General features: G+C 38.3%; 1 protein-coding gene across 1 annotated transcript; it reads right to left on the reverse strand.

The window, feature by feature from the left end:
- Positions 1–317: 317 nt before the first annotated feature.
- LOC125239154 (zinc finger protein 485-like) lies at positions 318–27,820 on the reverse strand. Its single transcript, XM_048146659.1, has 12 exons — positions 27,568–27,820; positions 25,010–25,138; positions 21,804–22,598; positions 21,204–21,338; positions 20,019–20,146; positions 17,341–17,415; positions 16,819–16,948; positions 15,351–15,548; positions 11,895–12,044; positions 10,267–10,368; positions 3,190–3,288; positions 318–479 (listed from the first exon to the last, which is right to left on the reverse strand). Exons 1-12 carry the CDS (start codon positions 27,703–27,705, stop codon positions 327–329), a joined length of 2,232 nt encoding a protein of 743 aa, XP_048002616.1. The 5' UTR covers positions 27,706–27,820; the 3' UTR covers positions 318–326.
- Between the last annotated feature and the right edge of the window lie 83 nt (positions 27,821–27,903).

Here is a 27,903-nt window from a genome sequence, read left to right on the forward strand (position 1 = left end):
TCAATTTGCATACAAGTTTTTTTTAAGATTATGAATTTTTAAGACTGTCTGTGGGGAGCATTTGTATATTCTGTGTACTATGTATTCTATGTACTAGGTATTTGTGTATTCTGTGGTAAGGCTCCGCGCACACGGGCGACAAAGTTGCTCGGCGACTTTCGTATTTGTATGAAAAGTTGCGTCGCCTCGTGTGCGCACCTTCATACTAGCCCATAGACCGAGCGACGGAGACAAAACAAAACAGTTTTGTCTCCCGTCTGTGGGGGGCCTAAGGGGACAGTTAAGGTGTTATATTATTAATATTGAAACTATTTACGTCTGTTGAATCATTTATTATGTGGCTTGCGTTTGTCGCGCTGGCGCCTGGGCCAGCCCGAGCCGCCGTGCACGGCGCGGAGATGCACCTTCACCGAGGAGCGCGTGGTGGAAGTGCGCCCGCACACGGGGCAGGGGAACGCGTCCCGCTTGCCTAGGTGCGCCTGCCAGACAGTATACAATATACATGTTACAAATTATGTTACCCTCCAATTAGCTTATGTATGTTAAACAAACAAATTGGCCTACTGTTTAATAGTTATTTGTTTACAAGGGGGCAAAGTATTTGTTTAGCCGCACGTGCCAATATTGATCCCCGAGCAAGCGAAAGATTCCAATATTGAACCGCGAGCGTAGCGAGTGGTTCAAGAAGTGGAATCTTGAGCGTTGCGAGGGTTTCAAGGCACGAAGGTTAAACAAACTTTGCCACCGAGTGAAACACAAACTTTTTCACCACACCAACACGAACAAAATACTGACTATAAAACACGAAACTAAATCAAATCCATCAAATAATTCAATATTTACGATTCAAAATCATCATTTACAAGTAAAATCTACCAGCCCACTTAAGACATTAAGTTAAAATTTGTACGAAATTACTTTGCACTCTTGTGGATAAAATGCAATTTTGCTATCTGTTTTCGAATAGCAAAGAAAGCCTTTACCAGTTGGGGTGGTGAAATGTTATATGCTGTAGGTACTGTACAATGGGAGTGACATTAATTGTGTCGCTTAACTTCAAACTCGGGTAAATCCATTCTGCTTTTTTTGTATAATCATCCTTAAAACCGAATCGATTTACGCGAGTTTGAAGTTAAACGACACAATTGTATGTTAAAAGTTCGTCTAAAAAGTTAATGAAGCAAAAATAGACTATATTTATGTCGTTTTGAGAGTTTAAATTATTTTATTTCGTTAATAGCAGCTTTGATTTGACGAAACCCCTATAAAAAGTGACCAAACCTTTGCGTCAAAATACAGGAAACAGTGTGAAATTCACGAAAGTTATTTAAGAAAACTATTAAAAACTAAGTGCATGGTCGTAGAAAAAGTATTGTATGCAACGGTTTTTAACTGAGTCAAAAAATACTCGTGGCGTCTTAATAACAATTTTCGGCTTCGCCTCAAATTGTTACCCACGCCACTCGTCTTTTTAGACCTCCTTTAAACGCCTGTTGCATAAAATACTATACTTTGACGGTAACTCTCGATAAAGCTAGGAACATACTACGCGGACGTCCGCCGTCGAGCGACCGCGACCGATCAGTGTGTGCACGGTCTTCGGGACGTGGCTTCAGCTGACCTAAACATCCAGCGAGCCAGATTTCAATCGGACGTCCGTGCGCTCAAGGCCACGTCCACGACCATCGACTGATAGTTTGCACGGTTAACAATACAATACAATACAAATATTCTTTATTTTTCACCAATATAACAAGATTACATCACATAACTTTAATTAACTATGGTAGACAACAGGCGGTCTTATCGCTAAAGAGCGATCTCTTCCAGACAACCTTTGGGTAGTGGAGACAAGACACAAAAAACAACTGATTTGAGTAGGTAATACTAATAAACATACATAAATAGGAATTAAAATAAACCTAAATATACCGTACATATATAAATACTATAACAACACAGCTACGAATGTACATAGATCAAAAACAATGCGATGCGGCCAATAGCGAGAAAGGAAAATGAAACAAACCATCAATAAATATTGTATTATGGAATAGATAAATAATAAGAGTTTTGAATGATTCACGGTTATTTTCATTAGACTTATATTAACCGGGATATAGACCGTGATTACCTTTTTGATTAAGGCTGCTTTCAAAAAAAAACGTCAAAAGAATGTAAAATTGATAGTTTTAGTCGGTGAAATACTACACTTTCCGTTATCCAATAGATTTATTTAATTCAAGTTCCAGTTAGAGCATCTTATTATCTCGATTTTTATAAGACTGGATTTTTGAAAACTAACTCACTAAATTAATTATGAATTTTTCTCTAATGCACGTTTAGAAAAACGCACGTATAGAGCTGAATCAGTCGATCTTATTTGTAAAATTTGGACAATTTTGAATATTAAAACGGGTAAATTTATAATTCGTATATCCTGTACCACAATCATTTCAGACTAGATTTTTATTTTAAGTTTTTGAAAAAGAGTAAACTAGCCTAAAGCGAATTCAATTTTTTTCAGAAATTACCTAAAATTAAGTGACAATTTCTTTGAAAATCTACATCACATAGAAGTAAGTTTTGTACTAAATTAATTTGCAACGTTTACTTAAATTGTTGTTATGCCTTAGTGATTATAAATTGCTGTTATTGATTTTTGCCAATTTTTTGAAAACGAGCCTTCACCGGTACAATTATTACCACTTTTGGACATTTTCTCATATTTTGTTAGACCAAGTAGAAAAAGTCCTATAATGTGATATATATTTATAAACTACTCGCAAAGCCCTTTAATTTGATATCACACACGGTATGATCGAGCGCTCGGTTGCGATTTCACTATTTTTAACACGAAAGCCCTCTTAACATCCACCCGCCTTCGTCAGTTTTCCGTGATCATGATGCATGCAACTGCGTCGAAATATCGGGAGCTCGACAAAAATCAAAAAGGTAATCACGGTCTATATCCCGGTCAATATAAGTCTAGATAAATAATGTTCTTTTACTTGACTTTTAAAAATGAGAAGAGACTTAGCATGCCTTAAGCTTTGGTTAAGTGTATATTCATTGTCTAGATCCGCGTCCGCGGTCGCGCGACGACGGACGTCCGCGTAGTATGTTCCTAGCTTGATACTCGATCCTCTTTGGTCAGAGGAAATAGTCGATGCTCGGCGTGGTACTCACAACGTTGTAATGGCGGGTCAGGTTGCCCTTCATGGAGAAGTCTCGGGAGCACTCTGAACACTTGAACGGTTTGTCGCCTGTGTGCGATCGGACGTGATACTGCACACACAAATATTCATATTCATTCATTCATAAAATAATAAAAAAATGTCAAAGTTGAAGTTAAATTATCATAATTAGGCACTGGTCCCACCGCGAGCTAGTAAGCTATGAGCTATAAAAACGAACAAAAGATAACACTCCCGTGCAAATAAAAGAGACACGGCGATATTGATAGCTCCCCGCTGCGTGAGTAACTATTGTCCCGGATCTGTAAGTTCACATTTTTGACACATTTGTTTTGAAGTATGTTGCGATGTGGCTAAGACGGATCGTTTGTCAAATCTAACGATTAATTACGAATTGGTTGAATCGATTAGGCCCTATTGTACAAGGAGGCGCTTAAACAAATATTCGATTTCTGTCAACTTACTGAAATGTCATTTGAATCGAAATGACACACTCCGCCACAGCACTAGTTTAAAAATAAAAATGAATGATAAATGACATAATAAGTAAATCCTGCGTGATAAAATTAATATCGTAAAATACTCACTAACGAAGATCCGCAAAAATGTAACATGTGTTAGATTATGTTTAAAAAAAGCGAAATATTGTTTTTAAGTACTTGATTTTTTTAAATATTATTACAGGATTTTATTTAAAATGTCATTAGTGAGTTTACGTTTTGTGGACGCTGTCATGTGTCAAAAAGAGGTTCTTACAGCTCTGGGACAATATAAACATCGCCGTGTCTCTTTTATTTACGCGGGAATTCTTATCTTTTGTTCGTTTTTATAGTCGATAACTCATAGTTTACTAGCTCGCGGTGAGACCAGTGCCTTAGGGTACAATACAATATTACATTTTAAAAATAGAAAGTACTCAAACAAATTCTATAATTAATTTAAAAAAATAGATACAAACACATTTCGTCACTACTTTGAAAAAAACTTGTATCTTATTCTGTCAATGAAAAAAAAATATAATAAGTATGAATGGAATGCATATAGACTTCCTGCGTTTTAACTTTGAGGAGCAGGGTGTGATAAGGGATTTTTTCAAAGTAGTGACGATTTACATAAATATATTTGTGATCGTCCATAAGAAAAGGACCATACAGAAAAAGGTACGGTGGGCTAGATGGCTATACACCTTTGGGGTACGCTCGGCTAGATGGCGCTAATATTAATATTTGACATTTTAAAGCATATCAAGCTAAGAATATGGGCCAAATTGTCAAAACTGAGGTTCAAAAGTTTTATGCTTGTGTCGAGAGATGGCAGTCTATGCACTGTGATTACACAGTTTATTTTGACAGTAACTCTCTATAATACTCGATCCTCTTTGGCAATACCCATACAACCATTTCAGTCGCAAAATCTTCAAATCAGTAACTAACTGTCAAATGTGACATAACGCGTGGTAACGGCGTGCAAACAATGCGACCGTATTGATACAATAACAAAATGTAGTCGTCGTGTGCACTCGTTACGGTAACAAAATGTGTACGAATTTGTGGCTGTCAATGTCACTGTCAGAATGACTTTTAACGACACTTTATTAGTCGACGTTTGCACACATAACGGTAACAACATGTGGACGAATTTGTGGCTGTCATTGTCACTGTCAGAACGGTTTCTGACAGTGACATTGACAGAATTTGTACACACATGTGTAGGTCTGATTACCGAACTGCTCCTAAACCACTGTATCCGCAAATGACAATCTGAAATACGAAGGTTTCTCAAACTGTCTTGTGAAGTTGTGGACTGGTTGCTTTGAATCATTTAAATATGAGCGAATTAAATAATAATAAACGACGACGACCATTTAAGCACTCTTCGACATTTTATAGAAATGTGGGAAAGTTAAGAAAAGTGCAGAATGATAATACAAATAGATAAGCACTTTATAGTTACTTAATGTATTAAATATATAATTTTTAATTCTTATTGATAAAAATGAAGTGTAGTGTTGCTTTACACAATAAAAGTAGGAATCAAATGAAATAGAGTATTTACTGTGATATTAATAGAATTTCTGTTGCGCAATGATAGTTTTTTTCAGTACAGATGCTGCTTTTTTTAACGCAGTAGTGCGAGCAAATCAAGCAATGATTCATTTCTTGTCTGGTCGAAACTCTTAGCTTAGATTTAGGTACTGAAAATCGTCGTACGATACACGTGCGAAAAGGACATTCACAACTCGTGTCGATTTAAAACACTCCCTTCGTTCGTGTATTAATGTATTGCTACTCGTATCGATTTTCCTCTTTTCCGCACTCGTATCTAAGGTGACGGACCCAATCATGGACAGTTTAAGAAAAAAATTCGCCTGTTTTTGATATTTCACTGATAAATGTAAAAATTCTACCGCCAAGCGTGTTAAATCTTGAATGTCCTATCCTTCTTCTACATTTCAAGCGTATTGCAGAATAGATACTCCTATTGGTTTCTTCATAGTTAACAAATTAAAACTAGGTGTTTTTTCTCCAATTATGGACGGCAGTTCTCCAGTAATGGATCCCCCATTATGGACAGTGAAATAAATTTAAAATTTTACTTTTAAAGCCAACTGATACGCAATGAGTCAATTTTATACACCATAAATACAATTAGTTTGGGTTATTTTAACATAGGATTGTTTCTTGTAAATTTTGGTTTTGTAAATTGTTCCTTGTCCATCATAGGAGGTAGGCAGTTTTTCGGGTCCAGTAATGGACACTCGCAAAATAACGTCATTTTTTTATATCTTTGGAGCAACAAACTAGTATGTTTTATACCTTATCTCATGCTTAATGCAGTAAGTAAAACGCATTCAAGATTACACCGTGCGTTATTTTTTTATTATTTTATACATGAACTCATCTCTCTTAGCAACATTACTAAGAATTCGTCTTGATATTTTTTTCAGTAAACTGGTGAATTTTATCTTGTCTCCAAATCCTTCAGAAATAACCGAATTAATTGAAACTTCAAAATTAAACAACTCTACAACTCTAGTTTATGGTACATAGCCGTCAGTTTTTAGAAACTTATTTTTAAGGATTTGTGTTTTTTTGTCCATAATGGCATCACCGTCCATTATGGGGTATTTTACCTTACAAGTATTTTGTTTGGGTTACAAAAAAAACACATTATTTACTCTACTACGTTTTATTTATGTCTCTTTAACATTACAAATTTGTAGACACTTATCTATACAAAAATCTTGACAAAAGAAGTACAGATCGCTGAAATGAATGTTGATAGTAATATTAATGAAGACTACTTCAACAAGTGTCAATTGTGAAATGCCGCACAATACTAGTTGCTCTATAGAAGACCATAATAATATGATCCCCGATCCTTTACAACCCAGCAGCTCGGTACGCACGTTACAATTTTTTTTTAATCTTCTTTAGTGAGGGCAACTGAGTACGACGGCATATTTAATTGTATATAAAGTTTGAGGATACCTGAAAAAAATGAATACAAGAAGCCATTCTGCTTTCGGTCACGCGTGTACGCTGCGACCATTTTGCGACCGTTTGTTGACCGTTTGGTGACCGTTTGGCGACTGTTTTTTACATGGAATATTACCGTCTTAATCCATATTTTAACAACTTTATTGGTTTTCTAGGCATTATTTTTATTATTTCAGTATAGTATTATGCACCAGAGCACTAAAACTTCACCAATCAATATACATAACACGCAAACACCGAGTAGTCAATAATATTATTACTGGTTAAACTGAGGTAAATTGATGGCGCGTTGATAAATTTAGACTTACTTTATGAAATCACTCGAGCAATTTAATTGGCCATGGTAATTAGCCCACATTATATTACAAATGCAAACAATATTTATCTTTAACAAATTCTTACGCCATTACATTTTAATGTCAAATGATTTTATTTCTTTTTTACTTTGACGTCTCTGACAGTCGCCATTTGAAAAGAATGAAATGAACGAATGATTTTGGGAAAGTAGTCGCCAAACGGTAACAATGTGTGCACGCGTAGTGCACACTTCTGTCACTTCTGTGACCATTTGTGCCTGTTACCAATCGTCCCCATTTGGGTCGCCGCGACTAAACGTCGACCGTACTGCGACTAAGCATTGAGACCCGAAGACCTGTGTGTACACAAAATAGGAGGATTTGCGTAGGAACGGCGACCGATTATGGTTATATGGGTACTTACATTAAAAAATATTTAAAATGTAAGTATTGCCAAAGAGGATCGAGTATTATAGAGAGTTATGTGTTAAAATGCCAAACATTAATATTAGCGCCATCTAGCCGAGCGTACCCCAACGGTGTATCGCCATCTAGCTCACCGTACCTTTTTCTGTATGTTTTTGAGGTATGTTTTTTTCTTAGACTTTATCGGTATATACGGAGTTCCATAAGTCTTTGACATGAAATAATTTTTAATGTCATATACAAAGAAAAAGTGACCAAGGCCTCAGAGTGTCCCGAGCTGGAATCGAACCAGCGTCCTCCCTTTACCGGACGGATACCTAAACCGCTCGGCCATCGGGTCACGAAGGCAAGGGTCGAAAATTCCAAGTGTATGACATTTCCGAAGCCTCGTGGCGCCCTCTAGCCATCGCTGAGGTGGAACAGTATGGTTCGACCTCCTAGATAAATCAACTCAGGTGATTACAAGTTAACAAAGAGAGATGGCGCTACCATTCATACTCTAAGAACAATAGTTATTTGTTTTACAAGGGGGCAAAGTTGTTGTTTAACCGCACGTGCCAATATTGATACTCGAGCAAGCGAAAGATTCCAATATTGAATCTTGAGCGTTGCGAGGGTTTCAAACACGAAGGTTAAACAAACTTTGCCACCGAGTGAAACACAATTTTTTCACCACACCAACACGAACAAAATACTGACTATAAAACATCAAACTAAATCAAATCCATCAATCTATTCAATATTTACCATTCAAAATCATAATTTATAGGTCAATTCCAGCAGCCAGCTTAAGACATCAAGTTAAAATTTGTATGAAATTACTTTGCACTCTTGTGAATAAAATGCAATTTTGCTATCTGTTTTCGATTTTAGTTTAGATCGATGGTGATAAGGGATTTTTTCAAAGTAGTGACGATTTACATAAATATATTTGTGATCGTCCATAAGAAAAGGACCATACAGAAAAAGGTACGGTGGGCTAGATGGCTATACACCTTTGGGGTACGCTCGGCTAGATGGCGCTAATATTAATATTTGACATTTTAAAGCATATCAAGCTAAGAATATGGGCCAAATTGTCAAAACTGAGGTTCAAAAGTTTTATGCTTGTGTCGAGAGATGGCAGTCTATGCACTGTGATTACACAGTTTATTTTGACAGTAACTCTCTATAATACTCGATCCTCTTTGGCAATACTTACATTAAAAAATATTTAAAATGTAAGTATTGCCAAAGAGGATCGAGTATTATAGAGAGTTACTGTCAAAGTAAAATGTGTAATCACAGTGCATAGACTGCCATCTCTCGACACAGGCTTGAAACTTTTGAACCTCAGTTTTGACAATTTGGCCCACAATCTTAGCTTGATATGTGTTAAAATGTCAAATATTAATATTAGCGCTATCTAGCCGAGCGTACCCCAACGGTGTATCGCCATCTAGCTCACCGTACCTTTTTCTGTATGTTTTTGAGGTATGTTTTTTTCTTAGACTTTATCGGTATATACGGAGTTCCATAAGTCTTTGACATGAAATAATTTTTAATGTCATATACAAAGAAAAAGTGACCAAGGCCTCAGAGTGTCCCGAGCTGGAATCGAACCAGCGTCCTCCCTTTACCGGACGGATACCTAAACCGCTCGGCCATCGGGTCACGAAGGCAAGGGTCGAAAATTCCAAGTATATGACATTTCCGAAGGCTCGTGGCGCCCTCTAGCCATCGCTGAGGTGGAACAGTATGGTTCGACCTCCTAGATAAATCAACTCAGGTGATTACAAGTTAACAAAGAGAGATGGCGCTACCATTCATACTCTAAGAACAATAGTTATTTGTTTTACAAGGGGGCAAAGTTGTTGTTTAACCGCACGTGCCAATATTGATACTCGAGCAAGCGAAAGATTCCAATATTGAATCTTGAGCGTTACAAGGGTGTCAAGGCACGAAGGTTAAACAAACTTTGCCACCGAGTGAAACACAAAATTTTTCACCACACCAACACGAACAAAATACTGACTATAAAACATCAAACTAAATCAAATCCATCAATCTATTCAATATTTACCATTCAAAATCATAATTTATAGGTCAATTCCAGCAGCCAGCTTAAGACATCAAGTTAAAATTTGTATGAAATTACTTTGCACTCTTGTGGATAAAATGCAATTTTGCTATCTGTTTTCGAATAGCAAAGTAAGCCTTTACCAGTTGGTGTGGTGAAAATTAAATTATTTTTTATGAAAATATTTCAATTTGTATTTTATGTAATCACACTACTATTAAACTTATAAACATGAAATAAATGTCATATAGAAAAAGCTCCGGACACTTGGAGTCTTTGGTCACTTTTTCTTTGTAAATGACATTTCGTCACTAGTTTTTAAAAATCTCGTATCTCACGCTGTTCCTCAAAGTTAAAACGCAGTAAGTCTATATGCATTCCATACATACTTACTACAATTTTCTTCTCATTGACAGACGAAGATACAAGTTTTTTTAAAAGTAGTGACGATTTATTTCATGTTTAAGAAGAAGATTCTCGAAAAGCGGCCAAGTTAAAGTGGGACTGGGCTGGACATGTCTGCCGTATGCCGAACGACTTGTGGGCCAAGATAGCCACGGAATGGGAGCCCCATAAGTCGAACAGTCCGGCAGACCTCGCCGGCGATGGCGGGATAACTTGGACTCCTTTTTGACAGACTGGCCAGTTTTAGCTCAAGATCGAGAAGAATGGAGAAAGAAGGGGGAGGCCTTTGCCCAGCAGTGGGACACAATAGGCTCATAATAATAATAATAAAGAAAAGAAATAAATAAAGGAAATAATAATAAGAAGAAGATTAAAAAAGTTACCGTTAATGCGGCTGGCAACGCAAACGTCTTCGGGCAATGAGGGCAGGCGTGGGGCTTCACGGCGAGATGAGTGCGCTTGTGGTACTCCAGAATCGCCGCGTTCTACAACCAGATAAATAATTAAAACAGAAATATTTAATAAATATTATAGGAAATTCTTACACAGACTGAGCCCCACGGCACAGTATAATAAAGAGTACTATCGTACAGTATGGCCACTCCCGCTCCCCGCTGAAAGCACCGCCCACCCCCTCTCGGTTACCTCACAGTTACCGCCTGTCAAGAACGCGAACAGTCAACCTGTCATATTTCACTCATACAAGCATAAGTACGCGTTCACCTACACGAGCTTAGAATGTGTGCTAGGAGCGCGCCTCTTTCATATATTTGATCGCCAGTGTCCGAGATATTGTGCTCATGGTAAGCCATAGATTTAGAATTATTAAACTAGATTGTGGAATCACATTTTTTGCCATACTTAATTGAACCCTATCACTGAAACAAAAAGGTGATCGTATCAGACTAGCGAAAACGGTCCACATGAGAGGGCAATGTTTGGGCTGGTGTCCCTCTCACACGTGTGGCCAGTGTTAATGAGGTTACCATAGTAGTAGTATTTTTATCTGTATATTACCTGACATTATAACTTCTTATATTATTTTAGTGTTATATTCAAACTAGGGTTTCGATATATTTCAAAGAATTGGAAAATAATTATAATGTAATTATTTTGATGCCTAAATCAAAGATTTGTATAATTAAAAAATATGTTCAAATGGGTATTAGTAGATTTGGTAGTAACTTTGAAAATTGACTGGTATCCCCAATGTATGACAGTGATGACGTCACTGAATAATGTTGACATTGTCAGTAAGTGCGAGAGGGACACCAGCCCAAACAATGACCTCTCATGTGGACACACTTTTTGACCTAACTACTCATTCTGGTTTAACTGTAATTCTGTGCGGTAACCTCAAGAAGGCTTGTGTTGCAGGTACTCAGACAATGATATACATATATTTCTACCTGACTTTTTAAATAAAAATTGGATTTAAAAATGACTTCAATCCATATTTTTCTTATATTTATCTGATGCTTTATTTCGCGCATGGTATAAAACATTTTATTTTAAGTACAGTCAAGTTCCTTATTCCGGGATAACGCAAGGAGGATGTTGAAAAATAGGTTGATAGATAACGTAGGGGGTAGGGCATAGCGAATGATATTCCGCTTTGTGTGGTAGGGCACAGCACAGCGGATATTATCTCGCTCGAATCTGGAGCAGAGCCCAACTGGGGAAGTACCTCCGCCTTACAGAAGACCGCAGCCAAATAGCACTAGACCCTACTCATAGTGTTGTGTTCCTGCCGGTGAGTAAGGCTGCCAGAGCTCAATGAGGGTGCGGGGTGCTGACGGCGGGAGGACTTACGGAACTGATTTGTTCCGTCTATTGTCCTTTGAGTTGTCGGCAACCCGAACCCTCCTTTGAAGTGTACAAGTTTGTAATGGGGTGGCAACGCGCATGCGACACTGTTTGAGTTGCAGGCGTCCATAGGTGGTGACCGCTTTCCATCAGGCGGACCGTACGCTTGTTTGCCACCGACGTAGTATAAAAAAAGATAAGGTACCACAGTAGCTCCGCACTGGTCGCACATGGCTCGCCGTTTGGACGGTTCGTAACATATCTTGTCTCTCTTGGGGCCCTGGTAGCGCTGCCCGAGATGCTTGCGACGGTTGTGTGTGTCCAGCGCCGTCGCGTTGTTGAAAACCATCGAGCACTGTAAGCAAAAAACCAACGCGCTGTAAAATAGTGAGTACGATCAACTGGGGTGACTTTAAAACGCAGGGGCTACTTTGAAAGTTTAGTTTTAAAGCCATACATACAATCACGCTTGTATCCCATAAAGGGGTAGGCAGAGCACATGAACTACTCAAGTTTCAGCGCCACTCTTGGCAAAAGGGGTTGAAATAAAACAAAATTGTGACATTGCAGTGACAGGTTGCCAGCCTCTCGTCTACACCACAATTTAACCCATATCCCACAGTCGAGTTCTACGACACCCACGGGAAGAAAGGGGGTGGTGAAATTCTTAACCCGTCACCACACGGTCACGGTTTAAAGTCATACTGTAAGTAAATTCGGTATTTTCTATGGTACATTTATAAGAGTATTTATTGATCTAACTAGAGGTAGTTATATGAACAGTTTCAGTAAATAATGAATAATGTTAATTTTAAAGCTGTTTAAATACCATCAAAGTAACCCCAAAATTTCCTAAAGTCACCCCGGTTGACGGTATAGGCTGTAATATGGCGAACTAGCCACTTTTCGTGTTTAGCAGTATAGATTTAGTGCGAAAAGGGTTTCCTTTGGAAACGTTCGTATTTGTCATGCTAAGTCAGTCAATACATCAGTTAGTACACCTTTAAGACTAAAATGTCATATACACTTTTCTAGATATCGCCTAGTTTCAGAGTTATGACCAATTAAAAAAAAAATGGATACAAAAGGCTTTTTTAACGATGTTGATGCCATTATGGAGAATTAGTCTCACTATCCTCATTGATAGATGTCCAAAAGTACGAAATAAAAGCTTTCAAAAACGTCAAAATTCATTTGAAGTGCTAGTTTTATGAATAACATTTACTTTTGATGTGAAAATACAATCGAAAAAAGTAAAAAAAAAAAAATTTTTGGCAAAATTTCCTCATGTGTAGGTATTATTTTTTTTTGGCACGTATTTAACCGGGCGACTAAATAACCATAGAAATGGGTATCAAAAATAATAGTTTGGCGACTAAAATGGGGCCTCAAATTATTTAAATATGAGGTAGCATTTTAATGTCATTACGGCTACGGTTTATTCAGACGCGAGTACCAACTATTTATTTGGCAACTGAATTATTATATTGGAAACAATTTAAGAGATACAGTTTAATCGGAAAACGGCTATCTATTAATATAAAATATACAGTTCTTTTAAAATATTTATATAGCAAATTAACATAAAAAGTACATTTAAAATTTATACATCGGCACTCATCACCTGAGCTGTCATTTTAATAAAGAAAAAGAATGAACAGGCATCTTCTGGGCGAGCTCACTCCATCGTAGGCCACGTCTTTGCCTTTGGCTAGTCTGTGGTCAAGAGTAAGCCCATTTATAATAATAAAAAAAAAAAGAATTCTTATAAAATATAATGGTCGACAAAATATTATACTTATGGGTAAGAAATAAGGCGTTTGGGGGTGCTGGAAACTTCGACTCTATACAATGAATTTAACTTTTCATGACGTTTACTCTATCGAATCTAAGGCCGGTCTTACGCAGTCTTAACATCACTCTGAAAGATTCATTTTTTTGGCAGGAAAACCTTACTTAATATGCCTTTTCATAAATCGTTCCGCAGATTTTATAATATCGAATCTTATGCTGGCATAATGTTAATGAGCAAAATAATCTTCTAAATTAAGAGTATTTCCGTAGATTTTTGTTTGCATAATATTTAGGCGGTAAAAAGTTGTCCATCTTCTTCCTATTTCTGTTTTGATAATGAGTCTTTTGTGTTGGGGATGCAAGATACCTAACACTCCTCCTCGCTTCGCTCGTCGTCGTACCTAACGGTGCCTCTGGGACTGTATTTCATTTTCTTTTTGCTATCGTTGTTTTGTTCATACAAAGTACCTAAGAATTATGACATAGCAAATTTGGTAGGACTTATATTCTACTAAAAAAATAATCTAACCCTAACCCACTTTTCTGCTAGCAGAAAATAATTCTGCTCTTGTACCTCTAATATTATACTATACGATTATCACGGTATTTTTTTAAATACCATGTCGGTGGTAAACAAGCGTACGATCGGCCTGATGGAAAGTGGTCACCGTAACCTATGGACGCCTGCAACTCAAGGGGTATCATATGCGCGTTACCGACCCATTAGAAGGTTATACACTCCTTTTTGCTGTGTACTTATTATAAAATGATATGGTACGCGTTCCCTTATAGAGATATTTAAATACTACTCGTGGTTTACGGCTCGCAAATACGATGTTTGAATAGAATAGAATAAACATATATTCGTGAACACAGGCAAGACAAAATACACATAATAACAACAAGACAGAAATTAATGAAGTGCCACAAAATGGCCTCACCTCAGCGTGTTGCTGGTGACTTCCAGCGCTGATCTTCGGATGAGACCATCGGTACGTAGCTACCATCAACCCGTTTTCATAAAAAAACGATTTTATATGTGTTTTTAAAAAAACATACTTCCCATTAATTTTTTTAGTTGCCTCCGCAATTTAAATACTATTTTAAACGATGAGCTAAGTATAATTATTTAGGTGCTAACATCTATATGACTACAAATATTAAAAATCTTACGCTTTACAATACTATGTGCCAATTATTATTTTAGTCGCCAAAGTATTGTTTAATGTTTCTCGGAAATATTTTTGTCGCTTGAAATTTGCTGCCGTTTTTTCTATAATAATGATGCTTAATATTTGAGGCTCATATATTTTTTTTGTCGCCACAATATTAAAACACAGCCAAATTATATTATTGTATGCCCGACTTAACTTCCCGTTTAATATTTTAGTTGCCCGGTTAATTATATGCCTTTTTTTTCCTTTAGCCTCAGAAATTCGTGGTTAAAATCTCTCGCAATGCTCACGAGCGCCGTGTATGTATACTCTGTCAAACAAGTCTGTCAGTAAATACGAACACAGAAAACTATATGCATCCTTTTCTTTAGGGTGCTAGAGAAAAGGATACCTATAGTTTTCTTTGTTCTTATTTACTGACAGGCTTGTTTGACAGAGTTTATAAATAAATAAATATTATAGGACATTCTTACACAGATTGACTGAGACCCACGGTAAGCTCAAGAAGGCTTGTGTTGTGGGTACTCAGACAACGATATATATAATATACAAATACTTATATACATAGAAAACATCCATGAATCAGGAACAAATATCTGTGCTTACCCGGATTCGAACCCGGGACCGCGGCGCAGCAGTCAGGGTCACTACCGACTGCGCCAGACCGGTTGTCAAAAAAAAAACAAAGTTACCCGTTCGCAGCGATGCGACTCCGCAGAGTGAGCCTCGTTGACGTGTTCCTGTAGTTGCGTCTCGCTCGCACAGTTCTCCCCGCACTGCTCGCACGGGCTCAGCGCTCCGTGGTCGCCGCCGGCCTCAGAGTGTCTGCTCAGCGCCTCCGCGCTTGTAAAACCCGCGGAGCAGACCGCGCATACGAACTGATGCGGTTTCTGAAAAAGGTTTGATAACATTTCGTCGCTACTTTGAAAAAATCTCGTATCTCACGCTGCTCCTCAAAGTTAAAACGCAGTAAGTCTATATGCATTACATACATACTTGCTACAATTTTCTTTTCATTGACAGAAGGAGATACAAGTTTTTTAGGGTTCCGTAGTCAACTAGGAACCCTTATAGAGGTAGTTTCGCCATGTCTGTCTGTCCGTCCGTCCGTCCGCGGATAATCTCAGTGACCGATAGCACTAGAAAGCTGAAAGGTACCAATATGTATGTAAATCACGCCTACAAAGTGGTAAAATAAAAAAGTTGAAAAAAATGTTTTGTTAGGGTCCCCCCCCCCCCCTACATGTAAAGTGGGGACTGATTTTTTTTCATTCCAACCCCAACATGTGATATATTGTTGGAATAGGTATTTAAAAATGAATAATGGTTTACTAAAATCGTTTTTTGATAATATTAATATTTTAGGAAAAAGTGTCCCCCCCCCCCTCTAACTTTTGAACCATATGTTTAAGAAATATGAAAAAAAATCACAAAAGTAGAATTTTATAAATACTTACGTTTTTGAGAAAAATACGGAAAACTACGGAACCCTACACTGAGCGTGGCCCGACACGCTCTTGGCCGGTTTTTTAAAAGTAGTGACGATTTGTCATTGTCAAAGAAAAAAAAAACGTTGAGGTATGTACGTTACCGTACCGTCGCGATCGGGGTTTTTTTTTTAATTTTAATTTTGTGGTTAGGTTAGATTGAATAAATAAAGAATTTGTTCTAAGAAATAGCATGGCAGCGCCATCTCTCTTTGCTAACTCGTAATCACATGAGTTGATTCAGTTTGGACGTCGAACTAGTTTCGGTTCTATCTCAGAGATGGCCGGGGGCGCCATAAGCCTTCGGTAATTGTGTCATATACTTGAAAATTTCGATCCTTGCCACCGTGTCCGAATGGCCGAGTGGTGTAGGCATCCGTCGCGATAACGGAGGCCGCTGGTTCGAATCCAGCTTTGAACACTTGGAGGTCTTGGTCACTTTTTCTTTGTATATGACATTTATTTCAGTTTAAATAAAGAATAGAATGGGTTAAATTGTGGCGTAGGCGAGAGGCTGGCAACCTGTCACTTTAGTGTCACAGTTTCGTTTTATTTCAACCCCTTATTTTCCAAGAGTGGCACTGAAACTTGAGTGGTTTCAAGTGCTCTGCCTACCCTTTCATGGGATACAGGCGTGATTGTATGTTAAATAAAGAATAGTTTGTACTTGTACCGGGGCATGTGCCAGCTTCTTGTGTTGTTGGAGCCCTAGCTTGCTGATGAAGGTCTCTCCGCAGTCGGGACAGTCCAAGTTGTTCGCTGCGTGAGCGAGGCGTCTGTGGTTGAAGTACGACGTTTGCTTTCTGAGGAACAAAGGCGTTTTTATTGTTACCATAGATTAAATATAACAAGATCATATATACCATCCCATACATTAAAATGCGACCGCCTAAGACCGCGCTTACACTCCACCACACATAGATGGCGCCACAAAAATGCCTTGTTGCCACCGATTATTTGTAGATTGGCATTAAGTGTCAATTCCGAGCCGTAAATCTATGTCAAAAGTGACACTTAACGCCATCTACAAGTATAATCGAAAGCTACAAGACATTTTTTTTGTGGCGCTTTTGTGTGGTGGAGTGTAAGCGCGGTCTTAGGCGGTCGCATTTTAATGTATGGGATGGTATGATCTTGTTATATTTAATTTATGACATTGTTGACAATTTCTATTGACAGCGGTAATAGGTCTTACATGAATGTCTTATCGCAGTGAGGGCACTTGTATGACTCGCCGTCGTGGGAGGCGCGGTGCTTGCTCGCTTGGCCCCTGTCACATAAAACATGATCAATGTCTTACAAAAATACCATAAATCCATACCACAGAACTTTATTTATATAGAAGAAACAAGTTCATCTATTTGTATAGGGGCCGAGCGTGTCAAATTTTGTACTGAAGTTGTTTCTTGCCTATAATTTTAAATATGTCTCAGGCTCTTGATTGTTCATAATTTTTGTGTTGTTGCAATTGAATATCACGTAACGAGGCATTTTTTATGTTTTGATTAACTTCAACTTAGGGTCCCCCCACATCTAGCATCTCGCGAGCGTCGTCGCCTCTCCAACGCCCGCGCGGCGTCAACGCCGCGCTTCCGCAGCGCCGACGCGACGTTGCGGCGCCTCTCGAACGTCGACGTCGCAGTGACGTCCGCGCGGCGTCGACGCCGCGTTAGCGCCGCGCCTCCTCGACGTTAGTGGCAGTAAATCAAAAGTAGCCTATATACGTTAGTTCGTATGCCTTAACCAATTTTTTGAAAAGTTATTTCTATAATGTAGGTGCATCAACTTATTTACAGAGGGTCTGTGGCCTGTGTTGTATCAACTACTATTGATTAATAGAAATATTGTAAAAACACTAAACAGAGAATGTGTCGAAGAAACGAGAGCAAAAAGCAATATTTACGCGTCTAGCGACCGTCATGATGCAGAAATTTAAGGTTTTTGATGAATAGTTTACGTTTATTTTCCATAATTTGTTAGTTACTAAAAATACCAGGATTCCGATTACAAAATTAAATATCGGTTTTGAAATCCACCCCAAAAATCTCGTGATACTTGGATCCCGGTATTGGAAGCCCTAACTGGACGTTGGTAGCCACTGGCATCGCGGCGGCGCTGCGCGGGCGCGGCGTCGACGCCGCGCGGACGCCAATGCGACGTCGACGTTCGAGAGGCGCCGCAACGTCACGTCGGCGCTGCGGGAGCGCGGCGTCGACGCCGCGCGGGCGTTGGAGAGGCGACGACGTTCGCGAGACGCTAGATGTGGGGGGACCCTTACATTTAAAATTGACGCCCGAAAGCTGCAAGCTGCGATTAAAGACGGACAACTCAGTGGATTTCACTGAGTTCATTTGACACGCTAAGTAGATACGTTTGCTTGATCTATGGTATATATGACATCTGTGATCCATACTAATATTATAAATGGGAAAGTGTGTCTGTTTATTTGTCCGTCTTTCACGGCAAAACGGAGCGACAAATTGACGTGATATTTGAAGTGATGGAAAGTGACATAGGCTACTTTTTGTCTCTTTCTAACGCGAGCGAGGCTGCGGGCAAGAGCTAGTAAATCAATAAACTAGATTTTGCGCGCATAGTCGCTCGCGGTAGATTCGAAAACTACAGAATGCTCCATACACACTTCCACCCCCATTTTAGGGAAGTGGGGGGGGTTAGAACGAGACAAAAAGTAGCCTATGTCACTCTCCATCCCTTCAACTATCTCCAATTAAAAAAAATACGTGAATTCGTCGCTCTGTTATGCCGTGAAGGACGGACAAACAAACGGACACACATATTTTCTCATTTATAATATTAAATATCGTCACTACTTTGAAAAAAACTTGTATCGTCGTCTGTCAATTAAAACAAAATTGTTGTAAGTACGTATGGAATGCATATAGACTTACTGCGTTTTAACTTTGAGGAGAAGCGTGAGATACGAGATTTTTTTAAAGTAGTGACGACGACGGTAGTAGTGGGTTAAATTGTGGCGTAGGCGAGAGGCTGGCAACCTGTCACTGCAATGTCACAGTTTCGTTTTCTTTTAACCCCTTATTTGCCAAGAGTGGCCCTGAAGCTTTAGTAGTTTCATGTGCTCTGCCTACCCCTTTATGGGATGCAGGCGTATGTACTGACGATATATAGCATGGATATTGGGGGACACCTCAGTCCCCAGACTAAGCAAAGCTTGTATAGCATATTAGATAACAAAAGGCAAACATCATGAGCCCTATTGATAAGTTTCGAGTGCCATCGGGCCTTCATATTTGAAATGGACTATACTATGGGTGCCAGGCGACGATATAAATACGTATTTAAACTTTCACGATTATTACACATAATTATTTTTAAAATCGGAACTTAATCGTGTATAACTAAGTAAGTTATACGCGATTAAGTCCCGATTTTAAAAATAATTATGTATAAATACGTATGTAGAATCTACATTGTAGATAAATACATACTTATAATACATAGAAAACATTCACGACTCGGGAACAAATATCTGTGATCACACAAATAAGTGCCCTTACCAGGATTCGAACCCGGGCCCGCAATAACCAAAGAGAATCGAGAATACAGGATGTCCCAAGACTATAGGACATGAAGGGAAGGTACCTTATGTATGTTTTGAGCATGTTCAAATGTAATATTAATGAATATACATAGTAAATATCAACTTGAAAAGAGTGATAGAGATGCCGGCAAGCCCAGCAGATGAACTAATTTTCTTATGAAACATAATCTTGATGTAAAAAACGGCGATATCACTTAACAATGCACGCAGTCCCAATCGATTACATATTTCACAGGCGTACGATTTGAGCCCATACACCCGCGAAACATGTTGAGTTTAATAGATTAACTAACGTATGCCTGGAGACGAAGTTACACTCGTTACAGACGAACTTCATCTGGTGGGAGCGCTGGTGCGTGCGCAGGCGGTGGCCTTTCGGCCAGCGCACGCCGCAGATGCTACACAAGAACGGCCCGCTGCTCTAAAATCAAACATTCATTTAAATCATTTTTTTATACTACGTCGGTGGCAAACAAGCATACGGTCCGCCTGATGGAAAGCGGTCACCGTAACCTATGGACGCCTGCAACTCACATGCGCGTTGCCACCTCATTAGAAACTTGTACACTCCCCTTTGCTGTGTTAAGTATAAGTACACAGCAAAAAGGAGTGTACAAGTTCAATCATGCGGCAAAAAAGGGCAGAGAATTAAAAAGTGGCAACGACGTGTCATCCCTTTCATCAGTGTGAGAAAACGAGACGACACGAAGACGTTGCCACTTTTTATTTGCTGTACAATGAGTAATGGAATAAATAAACAATTTTTTTATTCATATCATAGGCACTGATCCCACCGCGAGCTATTGTCCCGGATTTGTAAGTTCACATTTTTGACACATTTGTTTTAAAGTATGTTGCGATGTGGCTAAGACGTATCGTTTGCCAAACCTAACGATTAATTTCGAATTGGTTGAATCGATTAGACCCTATGTACAAGGAGGCGCTTAAACAAATATACGATTTCTATCAACTTACTGAAATGTTATTTGAATCGAAATGACAGACTCTGCTACAGCACTAGTTAAAAATAAAAATGAATGATATTGATAAATGAAATGTTAGATTATGTTTAAAGTAAGCGAAATATTGTTTTTAAGTACTTGATTTTTTAAAATATTATTACAGGATTTTATTTAAAATTTTGTGGACGCTGTCATGTGTCAAAAAGAGGTTCTTACAGCTCTGGGGCAATAGTAAGCTATGAACTATCGGCTAAATAAAACGAAAAGATAATCACTCCCGTGCAAATAAAAGAGACAAGGCGATGTTTATAGTTACTCGCCCAGCGGTGAGCTATCAATATCACCGTGTCTCTTTTATTTGCACGGGAGTGATTATCTTTTGTTTGTTTTTATAGCCGATAGCTCATAGCTTACTAATTCGCGATGGGACCAGTGCCATAACTGAAAGTTTTTTTTTTTAATCTTTAGGGAATTTTGATTAGTCCAGAGTAAAACGGAATGACTGAGCGGACTGACCGGACTGTGCTTGACTCGGTGGTTGTTGTACGCTGACTCCACCCTGAATCCCTTCCCGCAGTCTTCACACTTGAAAGGACACTGCTTGTAGTAATCTGACTCCTTGCGCCTTGCAATCACTTCCAGTTGTTCTTCCTACAATATTAAATTCAGATAAACTAAAATAGACGTTTTTACAAAATAAAATTATTTCATCTACATAGAAGTCAATTGAATGGCCTTTTTGGCGGACACATAAAATTATTTCATATTTTACAATATTTAAACAGCTTCATTAATTGTATTATAAGAGTGAATCAACTTTTTCTTGCCTGTTATTGCCATGGTTACTGTCCCGCAGGTTTTATGCAAAATTATGCTACTGAAATTATGCAAGCATGCATTTAGTTCACGTTTGTAGGTGGCAAATTAAGGAAAGGGTTTGTTAACACCAGAAAAATGCATGGTTGCACAGTTTAAGAAGCACAATTTTGCATTAATCCAGCGTGACACAGGGGACCGTAACCATGGCAATAACAGGCAAGAAAAAGTTGATTCACCCATAATTGTATTTTTATAACCAAAAATAAAAGAAACATAATTTTGAAAAGTATTTCCTACCTTGCTGAAAGTGACAACGCTATGGTTAATGCTACTTGCAAATTGAGCGAAATATGTTTCCGGCTGCGGTTCCCTCTTTTTCCGGCCTTTTTTCTTAGAATTTGCTTGTATTTTTTCAACTCCATTATTATCATTATTAGCATCTACATCTACATCCGTCACATCCATTTTGTCTATATTTACGTTTTCCACCTTCGTTATGACTTTATCAACATCCGAACTTCTATCCATCTGTTCTGTTTTCAAGACTAGATTGTCCTTCACTTTAGTTTTAGTATGTTTTCTCTTTAAGTTCTTTACAGCCTTCAACGTCTTTTTTGGAGTCTTATTCTTCTTGTCATTTAATAGTTTTTCATTTATTATATTTTCAACGATACAAGTATCAGTTTTTATGACTTTAGTTTTAGTCTGTTTTCTCTTTAATTTCTTTACAACCGTCAACGTCTTTTTTGGAGTCTTATTTTTCTTGTCATTTAAGACTTTTTCAGTTATTAGATTTTGAACATTAGAAATCTCAGTTTTTATCTCACTGGTAAATTCATCTTTTGAAACAATACCATCAGGGCCATGAATAACAGTATCATTGATTTCTATTAAATCATGGATTTCAGGTTTCACTTCAGGAATGGCTTCAGTAATGTTTACTGGCATTATTTGTTCATTTAACATGTCTCGGTGTAGTACTTGTTTATATAAATCTTCGAATGGGTTTAAGTCTATTATTTGGTTTTCAGTTCGGGTTAACTCGGGTAACCGGTGAGGGATGTGGTTTTTGCGGACATAATCTGTGTCCAGCTGAAAAGAATAGTTAACTACTGTTCAAAAATATATGTATTATGTGGTGCACAAACAATGTGGAAAGGTTAATATTGTGCGAGTGATAGTTACTCATGAAATAAAAGTATAAAAAAACCGGACAAGAGCGTGTCGGGCCACGCTTAGTGTAGGGTTTCGTAACTACGAAAAATACGGGAAACTTCCCGTATTTTTTTTTTCAAAACCTGTTCAATGTATCAAGTTCAAAATAATTTTCCTAAAAAGTCGTTATAAAATTCTACTTTTGTGATTTTTTTCATATTTTGAAACTTATGGTTCAAAAGTTAGAGGGGGGGGGGGGGGGCACATATTTTTTTTACTTGAAGAGCAATTATTTCAGATAATATGAGCATTATCAAAAAGTGATTTTAGTAAACCCTTATTAATTTTTAAATACCTATCTAACAATATATCACACGTTGGCTTTGAAATTAAAAAAAAAACGTTTAGGGGCTGAGGGGAAGGTGTACCCTAATGAAACATTTTTTTCCCCTTCTTATTTTTGCACGTTGTCGGCGTGATTGATACACATATTGATACCAAATTTCAGCTTTCCAGTCCTAACGGTGACTGAGATTATCCGCGGACGGACGGACGGATGGACAGACATGGCGAAACTATAAGGGTTTAGTTGCCTACGGAACCCTTAACATGGATTATATCGCGTAGAACGAATTCACGTTACATCCCGACGTTTCGAACTCTTTACAGCGTGGTCATCGGATGACTGAGGAAATAATACATGATATAACTAATCACATACAGCATATTTAATGAATCTACGGTTGTACTCACGAATCACGATATAATACGCCTGAAGAGGGACCTCCAATAGGCTACTTGACCCTTTTTAGGGTTCCGTAGTCAACTAGGAACCCTTATAGTTTCGCCATGTCTGTCTGTCCGTCCGTCCGTCCGTCCGTCCGTCCGTCCGTCCGTCCGCGGATAATCTCAGTAACCGTTAGCACTAGAAAGCTGAAATTTGGTACCAATATGTATATCAATCACGCCAACAAAGTGCAAAAATAAAAAATGGAAAAAAATGATTTATTAGGGTACCCCCCTACATGTAAAGTGGGGGCTGATATTTTTTTCATTCCAACCCCAACGTGTGATATATTGTTGGATAGGTATTAAAAAATAAATAAGGGTTTACTAAGATCGTTTTTTGATAGTATTAATATTTTCGGAAATAATCGCTCCTGAAGGAAAAAAAAGTGCGTCCCCCCCCCTCTAACTTTTGAACCATATGTTTAAAAAATATGAAAAAAATCACAAAAGTAGAACTTTAGAAATACTTTCTAGGAAAATTGTTTTGAACTTGATAGGTTCAGTAGTTTTTGAGAAAAATACGGAAAACTACGGAACCCTACACTGAGCGTGGCCCGACACGCTCTTGGCCGGTTTTTAAAGTCTGTCACATATGATAAACTACTGTCAAATTAATCGAAATAAAATATTATCTTATTTTATTATGACTTAAAATCCAACAAAAAATATTTTCCCCTCACTAGCTCGGAAACACGTGTTTTGTCCTTTAATACCAGCGGGTAAAAACGCATTTTATCCACTAGTGGGTAAAGTAATTTGACCTTGAATAAAGTCAAATTAACTGCTTTAAAATTGATAAAAGTAGGTGAATCTAGTAATAAAGATGATTTACCACCTGTGGAACAAACTGGAAGCAGTTATAAACGCATTCTTTGCGTTGTAGTTTCCTCGCTATAGTGAGGGGAAAGTTTTGTGTTACACTCGGGTGCAAATGTATTTTACCTCTCGTGTGTTAAAAAACTCGCAAGTTCAGGATTTTATTCTCGAACCACTCGCTTCGCTCGTGGTTCAACTATAGAATCCTTTCACTTGCTCGTTTTTTAATTCCACACTCGGCGTTAAAATACAACTTTGCCCCCTTGTATAACAAATAACTATTTAAAGTATACTTTTACGTAAGCAGGTGAATACAACACAGCCATGTAAATCTATAGATAATATCTGGGCATCAGGTCATTCTACTCGAAAACAACATTTTCTCACTTTTTAAGTTTGAAGGAATAGAGTTCAATATGTCAGTTATTGTTTTGACACACAGGTGGTTCGAATTCGATGACGTCACTACATCGCTGACAGCGTTTTCGGTGACCAAAATGAATAAAAAATTACACACATTTTATAATCGAAAATACATAGTCATCATACATTTTTAATACCCAAAATCTATAAATATTGTTTTTTTTTTATGTCAAATACTACAGAAGACAATTATTTATTGTGCCAAATTCGATATGAGTCTAGTAGCCTATTGGAATTGTCTACGAACCCAAAACCTTTACCTTACGTGGGACCTAACTCTGTTGTATTAAACTAAAATATTTATTTAAAAAACAAATTACCGTCCCCATGAGCAGTGCGGGCGTGAGAAGGTCCAGAGTGCGGAGACACATGTTTCTGAACGACGAACATTTGAGGAGCAACGCGAGGCAATACAGACACAAGTGCTGCGGAAGCCTGTCTTGGAACACCTGAAGTCAAAGATGTTATATAATAAATAAATATTGGGGACACCTTACACAGATCAACTTAGCCTAAGCAAAGCTTGTACTATGAATGCTAAGCGACGATACACATACCTAAATAGATAAATATATACCATGTATACCTACGTATATACATAGAAAACATCCACGACTCAGGAACAAATATGTATCTGTGATCATCACACAAATAAATGCCCTTACCAGGATCCGAACCCAGGACCGCGGCTTAGCAGGCAGGGTCACTACCGACTGATGTAAAACTTTTTTTTTAATACTATGTCGGTGGCAAACAAGCATACGGTCCGCCTGATGGAATGCACCGTCACCTATGGACGCCTGCAACTCAAGGAGTGTCACATGCGCGTTGCCAACCCATTATTAGAAACTTGTACACTCCTCTTTGCTGTGTTAAGTACACGGCAAAAAAGAGTGTACAAGTTCCAAGGATGGTTTGGGTTGCCGATGACTCAAAGGATAATAGACGGAACAAATTAGTTTAGTACCCTCGTTGAGCTCTGGCAGCATAAAAAAAAATTCACACCTCTTTTTAGTGACAAGGTTTGGTTGACCGTCTATAACTAGCTATTAAGTTTTTTTGCTTAGTTTCTAGTCTTTATTAGTTTCTAATGTTTCTATATCGAGGGTTTCCTGGTGAAATTCGATAAGTTGGCCAACTGGTTTTTGAACAATGCTGTTATTTCAAGGACAAATTATCTTATTTATCGGATTTCCCCAGTAAACCCTCGATATGTAACTTTTTTTATGCATATAAATGGATTTTTGCATTATGAATCAACTACGGTAAACTCTCGATTATCCGATGCTCTGCAGGGTTAGCATATGATTGCCGCGAGAGTATGTCCCCGCGAGTTAGACTACCCGGCCTTATACACTAATACAATTAGAAATAAGACGTGTGATGTATCTCACGGCTACATACATGCCTGTCGGACGAAGAAACGGTCGCCCACGTCATACTGGAATGCGAGGGAGTGAACACACAACGGGCTCAAATCCTCAAAACGACGAGATCACTCCGAGAAGCCAGTGGAGACACCAGGAGGATCCTGCGCTTCTGGGCGGAGTTAGGCTGGCTAGACCCCTAGCTGGCAAATACAGCACGCACAATGGCCTCTATCTTTGAGGCTAAGTGCGGAAATCGGAGCCCATAACCATAACCATAACATACTCTCGCAGCAATCATGTGCTAGGCCAGGGTAATCTAGCACTAAAATAGAAAGGAACGGAACATGCTCCCCTCTTCTGTATTCCCGGCTGAATACAATCTGGGTGTTTTTTTTTTATTGGTTTACCAGTAACTGTTACACTGATGCATACATGAATTATACAGTTATACAACTAAGAACTAAGTGTACAATATAGTGTGTGTCCTTTTTGCTGTGTACTTAACTCAGCAAAAGGGAATGTACAAATTTCTAATGGGGTGGCAACGCGCATATGACACTGTTTGGGTTGCAGGCGTCCATAGGTTACGGTGACCGCTTCACATCAGGCAGGCCGTATGCTTGTTTGTCATTGACGTAGCATAAAAAAAAAAGGAAGTAAACACAGTATGCAAATTAAAAATGTTTAACATGGAAAATTAAATTTAATTTGTGAAGCTGACGTTCAAGTTTATGTAAAGGAACACAAAACATGTCAATTTTACTGTGGTTGTTATGCAACTTACACAGCCTTGGAATTGAGGAATTTGAGCCAAGAACAGTCCTTCGGAAAGGGTGTATTCAAGTCAAGAGTGAATAGGCTATTACTGAACCAGTGAGCTACAACTTCGGCCTTGTCACTTTCCATCAGGTGCGACTAAGGTAAGTCACTAAGTCACTGGCCAGTTGATAAAAAAAATGGTGCAAGCAATCATTCGAAATCCAAGCACCATCTATGTGATAATGTTCGGTCTGACCACTTTAAAAGAGGCCGAGATCCAAGGCATACATACAAACATACGAAAATGTAATGAGAATGAATCAATTTCCAGTAATCTGAATGTATCACCAATAAGCACCTTTGCGTCAGCAACAGTGTCAGGTTATTGAGATTGTATGGTTGAGTACACAAACATCTTTACAAGCCAACTTGCCAAATATATACTTATATATCTCTATGACAAATGCCATTGCTTGTCATGTGACTCGATTGTACATACATGCTGTATGGGTGGATCCATATCTGTCAGCATCGAGCCGCATGTTATGTATGAGATATCGCTTGTTAGTATGAAAATATATACGCGTGCATTCAGCTTGCTTATACGTTAGCATCTTCAAACCAACAAGCGATTTCTCATACACACGTGTAAGCATGTGGCTCGATGCTTGTAGATTTGACTTCACTTCTTCTTCCGAATATTGTATATTACTGTTTTAAAGGCCAAGGTATAGTTAGCTAATACTTACAGGAGTCCCAGAGATGCGAGTAAAGGTGTCGGCAAGTTTGTATTCATGAATATTGTACAGTTTACAGTCTGTCATTAAACAAACACGGCAGCACAACAACTCGTGCTGTCGCAGCGAATTTATTTGTGGTATATTCATGGTCGAATTCTCGTTTCACAGCCTGCATTAAATGGTTAGATATTTGGTGAAAATGTTGAAAATCGTAGCTCGTTCAATATTAAAAAAACAATGAATAAAGACATAATAATTATGACTGTCGTACGTGACCATCCATTCCATCGACTGACATTTTGTAACTGTCAATGTCAGGTGCGTTCGGAAACTTGTGATTACAAT

Source organism: Leguminivora glycinivorella, chromosome 25 (genome assembly GCF_023078275.1).
Source record: "Leguminivora glycinivorella isolate SPB_JAAS2020 chromosome 25, LegGlyc_1.1, whole genome shotgun sequence".
NCBI lineage: Eukaryota > Metazoa > Arthropoda > Insecta > Lepidoptera > Tortricidae > Leguminivora > Leguminivora glycinivorella.